Raw genomic sequence first — 12,593 nt, forward strand, 5'->3', positions numbered from 1 at the left:
TGAAAGATTTCTTCATACTTTAGAAAATGAAAACTTCTATTTGTCATTAAAATATATTATTTATACAAAATTTCTTAATTTTATAAAAACGTAATATATCAAATCATTTATAACATTTCTTCAACACTAGTATACTTCACTTCATTTTAACTATCTAAACAAAATATTTCATTGAAAATTTCCAACACATAAAATTAAAGTTGACGTTAATCATTAACTAACGCTTAATTGATAATCAAATTGTTTCATTTTCGAGCCACTTCTCACAATTTTTGCTAGGAAAATAATTTCTTTTTGAAGGTTTACTACATTTCTTTAGGAAAAAGAAAAAATACCAGATTTCTTTAGGAAAAAGAATAAATACCAGAGCCAGCAAGTTTAGAGAACGCTGGTTAAATAAAGATTTTTTATTCAAACCTTATTACCTAATACTAAGAATAAATTAGCAATTATTAAGCGAATATGCATCGGAAAAATTTAGCAATATAACTAACTATTCTGTATGAGGACACAAAACGAATTGTTTCCTTACATGATGACCGAATGTTGCAATGCGTCTTCACCGTATGTACATAAAAACTCAACCAGCTGGCAATTGCAGACGATATAAATTTTGATTTGTTCTTTTTATTATTTTAAATTGAAACCACTACTATATATGCTAGGAGATCTGTGCTCATTTTATTTCCAAAAGAAAAAACTATATAAACAAATTAAACGGGAAAAAAATTTGGTTTTTTGGTAAAATTTTGGTTTTCCAAATGATTGTTCGTAGATGGTTGGCCATACTGCGTCATCCACCTGGTAAAAAGTAGAGAATTGTTGATGTTTCAAACTTCGTATATAATCAAGTATGTTTATGTAAACATACTTGAAAAATTGAAACTTTTATACCTTCCATGTCACAAACAAAGACGCTATTCCTTTCACTTCCACGTTAACATCGATAGGAGATGCAGAGGGCTCTGTAAAAGATTAAAATTATTTACTTATTTTCATTTCATTCAGTGTTTGAAGGTTAACATATTGTACTTTTTTCAAGAACCGTTTTCAAAAGTTTTCCCAAAATAATTGCAAATTACTCAAGAATTTTCAACTATTAGAACACCAGATTCCATCTGATAATCTCTGAGATTTTTGAATATTTAAAGTCAAAATATCTGGAATTACATATTTATTTTTATGCCATCGTTTTCATATGAAGGAAAAAAATTAAATCTTTACTAATTATTCGCATATTTAAAATATTTTTAAAAAATTAATTTATGCTACCACTATTTGAATTAAAAGTATGATTTTTCCGAATAGGAAACTAATAATGGTTTTTCGATCTATTTCTACGTTTTTAACAGAAATACATAAAAAATATATTTCAATCCTCAAAAAAATAAATATTATGTTGTTGCTTTATTAAATCTAGATTTTATTTAATCAATATAAGCTATAAAAGTTTTAAATGATTTAAGATTTGAAAATGTTGAATGTTTTTGATGATTATTTAAAAAATATTGAAAACAATAATGTAGAATGTAAACCGTCATGTAATCTAACACAATTAAGACATTGACAAACGATTTATAATTAATGGTAACTGTGTGATTATGAAATATCCTTAATTTTTTACCTTTCTCAGCCGTTGTAAAAGAAATGATGTCCGACGGCTCACTCCGCCCCACTCCATTCTCTGCTGCAATAACTAGTTGGTAGTTAGTGCCCGGATCCAAATTCTCTATCAAAGCTGTTGTCTGATTTCCGTTCAATACTTTTTCTTCCAGACGATGTGGACCGCCAGATGCTAGAGAAATAAAGAAAATTTGCAGCTCATAGTCAAAGTATTAAAATTGGCAAATTTCTGTTAATTCTAAGAAATTATTTTATTCATTATACCATTTTATTCAAAAGGCATACCATAAAGAGATATTGTGCTATAGCATTCAGGCATACTGATTGATAGGATTGCTACATACAGGATTATAGATATTTGATTTGTAATAACGTACCTACCGTGTATTCCAAAAATGACTGATGGAGTTTGAAAATCAATAATGAAAAAAAGACGGAATGCCATAGAAATTTCTCGTGTACAGCCTTACGCTTGGGAATTCTGATTGGGATTCCTTTCCTACCAATTTGAATATTTAGCTAACAAAAAGGTGGCGCTGTCAAAACATCGGTATGAAAGTGTTAAAAGGACTGTTGCAAAAAATTAAACAACAGTGCTTTCAATGTAATCTCGACTTGCAGGAATAACGTGGCACAGTCTGAGGCAGAACAGTGCCATCTATTTGCAGAAATGCTAACTAAATGCGCAATTTGTTGAAATAAAATTCCCTGATTTCTCAAGCGTAAGATTGTAAACGATATATTATTATCACATTCCGTATTTTTTTATTGTTTTTCAAAATCCATCAGTCTATTTTGGGACATCCGGTATTATAGAGTTTTGCTCACAAAAGGAGGTATGCCGATTGGAGGTACACACTGTCATCCACAAATGGTGCCAATTATTATCATTCTTTCCGCAACGGAAGTGAGAACGATTTTGCTAAGTATGCACACTTTTTATCCATGTTCTCATGTTGCCTGCTTGGGGAAGTTCAGAAAAAAAAAACTAAATGATTTTTGTTTCATTTGAAGTACAAAGTAAACTAAGAGGAGGATCAACTTAATGTACAATAAATAGAATCTGACAAAATTTATACATATTCTTGCTTCATGAAAACAGATAAAGAAGATTATTCAGCGAATAATATTGTGATTAAATATTCTAATAAAGGAAGAAAAGATTATCGGCAGTTACTTAATTTAAAGAATCCTTCGATATTTTCTTCCACATTCTGAATTAATAAAACTTCTTATTTATTTAAATTTCATATTGTGAATGCCATTTTCATACAGAAGTTAATAAGCTTTCAAAAAAGAATTATAAATTTTAAGAAAAAATTATTTCTTTATTGAATTAGACGTTGTTTTTTAAAAGATAAATACATATCCTTGCTGGAGAAGTTAAAACCAATTATAACTTTTGCACGCAGGAGAAAATGCTGAAAACTTAAAATGTAAAAGAAAGTTAAAATAACGCAGAAAATTTATGAAAGCAGTGATTTCCTGTTTCAACCAACCAGCATTTGCATGGGGTAATTTTTACCCCATATTTTTCCTTTTATTTTGAAATTATATCAATTTATAAAATTTTGCACCTGTTATTTTATACAGCCATAAGAAAGCTAGAAGAAGAAGATTAGAGCCAAAATCAATGAAGCAATATATCTCATTATTTACAGGAAGGCCGGAGTCAAATTGACACTGCTTGTGGTAACTTTTCCAATTGTTTAATATTATGGCTATGAGAATGTGTATCACAGATTCAGAGATTTTCTCGGAAGTCTTTTAACTTATAGCTAAAATGATGATAGCTCAAATTCGCCATATTTTCCTGAAATTTTGGAAAGTGTTCCTCTTGCAGCACCAGAACAAAATGCAGATTCTGAATATTCCAGAAAATCTCACCTTGTCCTTTCCTCCTCGTAAAAAAAGTGATAAATCTTTATATAAAATTCATTCGTTTATACTGTGAATAAGTTGTCTTGAAACTTATGATAATGTTTCAATTAATTCTGAAGAAGGAATGATAATGCTTCTTTTTCCCAAGAAATTTCAAAATTAAATTATATGTAAATTTAAATTTTCTTATTCTTCCAGCATTTTTATACAAGAAAAAAACTACTTACATTAAAATTAGCAGGTTTTATAAGGATGGAATGGGGAGAAAGGAGATGAACAGAGAAAATATATGGAAAAAAGGGGCTAAATTCACGTTGTTTTTCTTATTAAAAACCACATTTGTGTCTTAAATAAGAAACATATTTGCATGAAAAAGTATTCATATATTCTAACCATCTTTCCTTTTCATAAAAGTAGCCAATAAGATAAGGTGTGAGTGCCTGTCAATTTAGGATCAAAATGATCCCGCGCGTGTGCTAATGTTCGTGTTCAATGTAATGCGCGTGTTCAAGTTATGGGTGGGTGAATGGTTAAAAATAGTTTCTTAATAAAGCTGTATATGTTTATTAATCGTTTATTTTAAGTGTATCTTTTTATACAAAAAATAAAGATAATAATTTCATTTATGCTTTTGTAATTATTAGAAGAAGAAGGCTATTAAAAGGTAATGTCAGTTTATTTATTTTCATCTACTTTCAAACATCGTAGAAATTTTAAAAGTTGTTGTAAAAATATTTATAGGATCTTCGTTACCTGCGTCTCTCCAGTAAAGCAAGATGTATTTGGTGATGGGATCTGTGTTTCCGGTGTACGGCGGTGACCATGATACGTTGACAGTGCGGCTCTCCACTTCCTGAACTTTCAGATTGAGGGGTGGAGCTGGAACATCTATGACGGCAAAGATAAAAAGTATCGAGTGATTTAAGAATATTCAACACTGTTTTTCCATAAATTTATCCTCACAATAATATTTAGTAAACATTTATCAGCTTAAATACAGGGTAGTTATCAAAATAATGGAAATACCTGTGAATAAAAGAGGCATTTTTGAATGCGCTTCGTAAGCATTAAAATATAATAATAGCCACCAGTTTTTTTAATAAATAGCAATGTATATATTCTGGTAGTATGTGCTGACTTCATTGAAACTCAGTAATTCTTGATTTTTTTTATCAAAAGCATAAAATGGCGGACCTCTCAAATATTCGAAGAGGCTTAATTGTAGGAGCATGTCTAGATGGAGCAAGTGTGACCAAAACATCTCAACTTTTAGGCGTTTCTAGAGGTACGGTGTCTAAGGTCATGACAGCATACACGCAGCGCGGTAATACAAATTCGGCAAAGCAAAATAGAGGGCGGAAAGAGAAGATCAGTGAAAAAAACTGACGGATAATGAAGCGGATTGTAATGTCTAAAAAGCAAACAACTGCAGCAAAAGTGACCTCTGAGCTCAATGCCTATTTGGATTCTCCATTATCAGCGATTACAGTTAGAAGGCATCTTCATAAACAGAACATTCATGGCAGAGCAGCAATTCCCAAGCCACATGTCATAGATGTTAATGGTAAACATCATCTACAGTGGTGACACACTTACAAAACCTTGTCGATTGATAAGTGGAAGAAAGTAATAGGGTCTGAAGAATCGTGTTTCACACTTTTCCCTACAACAAGACGGGTGAACGCTTGGAGGATACTTGCACAGGCGTATGATCGTGATTGTTTCCTTCCAACTGTCAGATATGGAGGTGGATCTGTCATGATATGGGTAGCAATGTCGGATTTTCTGCTGAACCAATCGTAACCCTGAAAGGAAGGGTCACTGGGGAGAAGTATAGAGAAATTTTAGCTGACCAGGTCCATCCTATGGTTTAAACTTTATTTCCTGTAGGAGATGGGATCTTCCAGGATGATAATGCACCTATACATGCAGCGAGACTTGTCCAATCATGGTTTGATGAACATGAGAATGAAATTAAAGATCTTCTTCTCTCGCACAGTCATCCGATCTCAATATAATTGAACGGTTATGGTCTATTTTAGAGCGTTCAATACGGAATCGATATCTTCCACTGGCATCTCTCCCAAGAACTTTCTCAATATCTCCAGGAAGAATGGTACAGTATTCCTCTAAGCACTATTCAATATTTGTATGAATCAATTCCTAGGTGAATTCAAACTTTATTACACGCCAAAGGCGATCCTATACCACACTAATAAAGAATTATTTATATATCTAAGGCATTTCCTTTTTTTTTTTTCTTGATAAACACCTGTATATGCATAACAAGAAACACAAAATTCAACTTTCCAAATAATTTAATATTTTTCTTTTAATAATAAATCGATTTCTTACAATAATGTGTAATAAAGATGCCATAAGTGAAATAAATAATTCAATTCCCTTGTACGTTTCTATCTTCAAAATCTTTTAGATCCATTATTTTCCAAAATAAATCTATTTTCAATGTAAGAAAAAGTAAAAGCAAGTTTAGTAAAACATTTTATTTGTCATAACTTGCGACTTTCCGTTTACTGAGTAAAACCCCATTCAGTCATAAAATAAATTAGAAGTAACAGTACTTCTTGTGTACAGCCGACTACCCCGCCATTATTGAACGAGACAGTATCGACAGGAAGTAGTAAAAGGGCTGCTGGACATTAAAAATATAAAAATGCTTGAGAACAAAAAATATATTATGTTACACTCACCTTGGCACTGGTAAGATTAGTGAATATACAATGTATGCCAACAATGGCATTACACCGGGTAAGAGCTCATTAGTATTTAAATAAAAATAGAATTTTATTGGCAAATATAAGCCTTTCAAAATTAGAAAGCAAAGACACTAGACAATATTTACTGAGAGCAAAAAGGTACAGAAAAAGAGAAAAAAAGAAAATAATTTAAAAATTATGAATTTTTTTTTTAATATTAAGAAGAAAAATAATTGAGAAGAGGTGGAGGAAATCAGAGAGGAAGAAATAAACTTTAAAAAAATAAATGGAGAAAAATTGCAACATTAACAGTAAAAAAAAAATGGGAAAATAAAGAACGAAAGAAAGAAAATAAAAAAATAAAACAAATAAATTTCACTGCTCTTAAAAATTCAAAATGACTCAGACCAAGCCAGAGTTTACAAGTGAAAATAAAAATTGGGTGTTTCAGACAACGGTAGATTTTGTTAAACGTTGGATAAATCCTTTGACATCTCAGATTAGTTGGGCAGTTCGTTTGCAATAAATTGAATTGCAAGATTTTCAATGAAGAAATTGAAAAATATTATTCTCTTGGTAAAAAACAAAATTCAAAATGACTTTAGCTTCAGATGTTAAAGGATTATTATAGAGGATGGAGAAAAGATTGGCTTGAGCAGATATCCTCTTCCTTAGGTGAGAGATCAGTGAAAGAGCACTTGAGTACACACATCTCCACATTGGCAAACACAGTTGAGAAGATGGAACCTTCTCAAGTACTTGGGAGGCAATCCATGGTTTGTTGTTGTTGAGAAAGATATTACATATCTAAAATGTTTGACCTTTGGAGAAATCTGAAAAGTAAATCGACCTTTCCTTTCATTATTCGAACGATTTTGCCATACCTTTAATTGGCCGCGGTAGCCCGGTGGTAAGGTTTCGGCTTGTGAGCCGTAGTGTTTCAGGTTCGAGACCCGATTCTACCGAAGAACAGTCATGAAAGGGGGTCTGTTGCACGTTAAATCCATCATGCCAACGTCCTCCCGCTGGTGTGGTGTAGTGTGGAGAGGGGGGTGCCAGCTCAGGTGTCGTCCTCGTCATCTGACCGTGGTTTAAAATTACGAGGTCCGTCCCAAAATAGCCCTAGTGTTTCTTTACAACGGGACGTTAATATAACAAAACTAATTAAAACTTGCCATTCCTTTAGAGAATGCATTTTAGTTACATTATAGTTAATATATCCGAAATATTGAGAAGTATATCCATTTCTGCCTTTAGTCGTGGGATTCTTAGCTGTTTCATAGGTATTGGTGAAAAAAAATCCAGACTTGGCATGGCCTTGTAATTAGTTTTGCGAACCCTTTGTTAAGTAGATTTAAATATTTTTTTCATGGAAACAACACGCTTTATTTTCTTTCCGTGGATTATTCTACATTTATAGATATTGCCAAATGGTTATTTTAAATTAATAATGTCATTCACGCACATTTCACTTAGCTTCCTTGTAGCTGCAGAAGGTGACTAGATTTTGGATCTCACTAACTATGTGAAACCTAAGATGCCTTAAAAGAAAAGATAATAGCACTGATTAGGCAAAGAGTTTACAAGAAATAATTAATCATAACCTCCACGTTACTTAAAGACACGGCGAAAGAAAATACCTTGGAATAAGAAATAAAAATTCTTAATTTCTATCAATAATTATGTAAATGTTAATATTAATTCAACTTTTGATTCAATTTGATTCTATTCTTATATTCAATTCGAGGCCGTGGTGGCCTGGTGGTAAGGTCTCGGCTTGTGAGCCGTAGGGTTTCAAGTTCGAAGCCCGATTCCCCCGAAGAACCGTCGTGAAAGGGGGTCTGTTGCACGTTAAATCCGTCATTCCAAACATCCTTCCGCTTGTGTGATGTGGTGTGCAAAGGGGGGTGCCAACTCAGATCTCGTCCTCGTCATCCGACCGTGGTTCAAAATTACGAGGTCCGTCCCACAATAGCCCTAGTGTTGCTTTACAACGGGACGTTAATATAACTAAACAAATAAACAAATATTATATTCAATTTGAATTATTTGGGACCAGATTGAATTATTTGAGACCAGAAGTCATTGATAAAAATTAAGTTCCCTGAGAGTCATCTACATAAATTTCCAAGTGTTTATCACTGAAATAACTATCAAGATCAGTTTGACACTTTAATCGATACTATTCTTGTATTTTTATTCATTAATTTTTAATAGTTCAGGAGCGTTTTAGAGAGATAAAATGTTTGTTAAAACCTTGAAGAAATATTTTATTTACAAAGAGTGAATGATATCTATTTCAAAAATATTTAATGAAAATTTTTTTAAGTACTCTTTTATCTGTTAGTATGCTAATGAGTAACTAAAAAGACTTTCAGAATCCACTTCCACTTTTGGAGCCACTTTTTAATAATCAGTGTATACAATTGTCTATTGACATCTGTAACACTGGACAGAGACAAAATAAAAATATCTTCACCGATAAGGAATCTAAACTTTTGTTAAGGCGTGTACCAACTCAAACAGATTTTTTTTTTATATTTAAATTAAATTATTTATCTGTGTGCCAATAAAGTTAAGTATGAATAAAAATTAGTTTTGGAGACACGAATATTTCATTTGATATTTTTTTGATTTGAAATATAGCAAAAAACATGAGCCGAGGTATGCATATTCGTTAAAAAAATTATAAATACATTTTTTTTTTGTAGAACTGATTTATCATGGTTCCACGTCACGGTACAGTTTAAAGTTATTTCTATTTTTATTTTTAGGTATTTTTTTAAAATGTTGTATTTGGCAACGTCTTGGCATTAGTCTTGATTTCCTTCTAACCAGCCAGTCGTCAATGGTAGAAAGTTTATAAACAAAAAAATGTGCTTTCTCCCGTATTTAAAAATTTTGATGGAACGATCCCTTGTTAATATCATTTTATAATGATATTATCATATGAAAAGAAAGGAAATACAAAATATAAGTAAGGTAATCATAACTACTTCAAAGTACGTTCATAGATGTACTGAACAAGGAGTCCGGGAGAATTAATGATATCATAACACAATTATCTGTCAATTAAAGAAACTAATTATCCGGATATAGTAATTTTCTATCTAAAGAGCAAATGCTAGAAAAACATTATAATACCGAAATCATAAACGTATTAGAAAATGTAATACAATAATTTGAATACAACATTAGAATGTTTTATTATGAAATTATAATACAATATTTTATCACTTAAAAATAATTTTAACATTAAAAAAAGCATCTTTCCTTCGTCTATTCAATAACTGAACTGTGTACTAAAGTGGTAGTAAAGGAGAACGATTGAACAGGCTCTAATTGGAAATGCTGAATCAGCTATAACAGTTATTTAATATGGAAGGAAAATGTATTATCCTGTCAGAAAAAACGAGAATAAAAGATTTATTTTATTAATTCTCGTAAACATCTTTCATTCATCTTCATTTGCATAGACTATTGCATGAAATTATTGCTTTATTTATCGTATTTGTAAATTAATATATTTTATTTTAATTAAAGATATTGATAAAAATTTTATTTAAAAAGTCATTTTATATTTTGTGATATTAAAAAAATCATTGCGACAGATCTAAAAATAAATGGAACAGAGCAAAGCAGAGAAAATATTCAAAAGAATTTATTAAAGTATAAATCATTCAAATAACTATCTTAGTTCCCCGAGATTTCCTTTTCACATAGAAACAAAAAAAAATAATAATATTGAAAGCTATACTTACTTTCAAATGCAGTGGCAGAGACAACAAAAACAAAAAGAATGAAAACTTTCATTATTGCGTTTCTCCTTTCTAAAAACTTTAAAACTCAATTAAAATTTAAATTTCAAAGTGAGATATAATCTTTTCGTTATTTAGTTTTCATTTGTTGAGCAAATGAGAAGCCATGTGTAATTTTAATGAACCTGATTTCTATTTATTCGCGAGACTTAAGATCCCTGTTGGAGCCTCACAGGAAGCAAAACACGATTACAATTTTATCAAAATGAAAGCTAATTATCGTTAATGAAGTTCGTGGTAATAATAGATTTTCCTATACTGCTTGATAAATATATCTAGTAACTATTTCCGATTTTTCTTTTTTACCAACGGTTTATTTTTAATGACCTCTACAGCTAATTGGAACTAAGTTTTTCTTTACATCCGTTATTTTATTCTTTGCTTGTTGAATTAGAAAGAGTAAACAACCTTGGATATGTTCTTTTCACTATTTATTACACACTGTTCTCAATACGGCTTGCTACATATACAACTTATGGCTTGTCCTTATGGCTTACATATGTCCTTATGGCTTGTTACATATACAACGCAGAGTTATCACTAATGCATTGGTTAACAAATTTCTACAAATAGTAAGATTGATTTTTTTTTAAAGCAATCTGTTTATTTTTCTTTCTCTCTTTAAAAACAAGTATTTGGGAAATAAAATTATTTTAAATTAAATAATTATATTCAGTACTTCTTTCAATAAAGATAGATAAATCATGGATTTAATTACATGGATGAATGCTGTCACGTCTTCACAGATTATTTGCAAATACAGGGTGATCAGGAATTAACAGGAGGTGTTCTTGTAGCGTGCTAAGTACCCACCATACACAGTAAAGTTTGCGCTTCTGATTTGTAAAGAAAAAACATTAGTACCAAAAAACGCCAATATGGAAATTTCTGGCGTTGCGATTGAAAATTTTATTATATAATCTGCTTATAGGAATACTCTGTGACACGATATCGAGGATAAAAAAAGGGTTGAGGGAATTAAAATCATTCTACAAGAATTCTCCCGTCGATGGCGTTGTCACTAAGTGAACGCGCCTTATTAGTGAAGCTCTTTTATCAGCGGAATGAAAATGCCAGTGCTGCTCTTCGTGAATACCGGAGGTTAAAACAGTTACGTAGAGGACCGTTGACCATTGTTAACTTACGAAGAAGGTTGAAAGATTTGAAACAACAGGAATTCTTGGTATGCAACCCAGGCCAAGGACGTAAAGGTATCAAGCAGGAACAAGTTGAAGAAGTTGCAACTACCGTAATGGATCAGGCGATAGCTAATAAGCAAGGTACCAGAAGTGCACGTTTAATATCACGATAAACAGATATCCCGTTCTCGACGGTGTAGAAGATATTGAATAAGATTCTGAAATTTTATCCGTATAAGATAACACCCATTCACTGTTAACACAAACCCACACACTGCGAGCCACCTTCGGAAACCTCGTGTACCACATGCAATCATTGAAACATCAGGCTGATGATCACCTTGAGACGAATTTTTAAAATGTTATATTAAACGTTTTTCATTGGTATTTGGTGTGTTGTTATTTACTGTTTCCACTGGCAGTTATGTATTCTTTTTTTCACACATTATGCGATTGCAGCAATAGGATTTCCCCTATCGGCGTTTTAAGGTAATAATTTTTTTTCTTGACAAATCGAAACCGCATACTTTAATGTGTACGGTGGCTAAATTTTGTTGTACTTTGTCTAGTACATAACACTCTATAGGCTCCGAACACATTCTGTTATTTCTTGATCATCCTGTATGTCAATGTGACATTTAGAAATTAAAATCCAAATATACTGATCGGTATTTATTCATGTTCAATTGATAACATATACAGTGCAAGTATATTAAAACAATTTTAAAATTGAAGTCTGGTTTCATCAAGTATAGTGGGTTTATTAATCAAACATAGTGAGCGTCTTTTCACAAAATTAATTTTTTGTGAAAAGACGCTCACTATTATACTTTACTTTCACTATTTAACTTCACTTGTTTCAAGTCAGAAAAAAACATAGATTTTCCACTCACATCTAATGTGCTAGATTTTTTATTAGCTTATAAACATTTTCCTTGTCGATGATAATACTGTTTTAATAATTTCAAAATTAAAAATCATCATTTAATTCATCTCTTTACTTAAATTTTGATTTCATGCACATGGTGTCACTTATTGGTATCTGTATGAAAAAATTAATTTCATTTTCCTTCATATTCATAATACTAAATTATGAGTTCAAAACTAAACAATATAAAATAATTAGTTTTTTTTTTTTTTTTACTTTAGTACTCTAATAAAATTGTATTTAAAAAATTATATTTTTGTTACAATGACATTTTTATTTTTCTTCCTTAGCATTAAAAAAATTATATTAGAAGCTCCGTCACAAATGCTCACGCGCATGCACGGGTGTTTGGGCCTGTAGATGTTCAAATTGCGAACACGATAATTAGGGCAACTTAGATTGGAACTAAACTAGTTAGAGGTATGCAATAGGAAAGGTGAAAATCTCTGACGTGTTCGTAGATGAGTCATTCAGTTCAAAGAGGAAG

At 31.3% G+C, this 12,593-nt stretch overlaps 1 protein-coding gene across 1 annotated transcript in view; it reads right to left on the bottom strand.

Moving 5' to 3' along the window:
* Positions 1-5,264, bottom strand: part of LOC129975266 (receptor-type tyrosine-protein phosphatase F-like) — a 48,025-nt gene extending 42,761 nt beyond the window's left edge. The window contains exons 1-4 of the mRNA XM_056088321.1: positions 5,201-5,264; positions 4,258-4,392; positions 1,625-1,795; positions 895-965 (exon numbers count right to left, since the gene is read on the bottom strand). Of these exons, the coding sequence (XP_055944296.1) occupies positions 895-965; positions 1,625-1,795; positions 4,258-4,392; positions 5,201-5,264 (441 nt within the window). The remainder of the gene's footprint in view (positions 1-894; positions 966-1,624; positions 1,796-4,257; positions 4,393-5,200) is intronic.
* Positions 5,265-12,593: the final 7,329 nt, after the last annotated feature.

The sequence above is a fragment of the Argiope bruennichi genome, chromosome 1 (genome assembly GCF_947563725.1).
Source record: "Argiope bruennichi chromosome 1, qqArgBrue1.1, whole genome shotgun sequence".
Classification (NCBI taxonomy): Eukaryota; Metazoa; Arthropoda; class Arachnida; order Araneae; family Araneidae; genus Argiope; species Argiope bruennichi.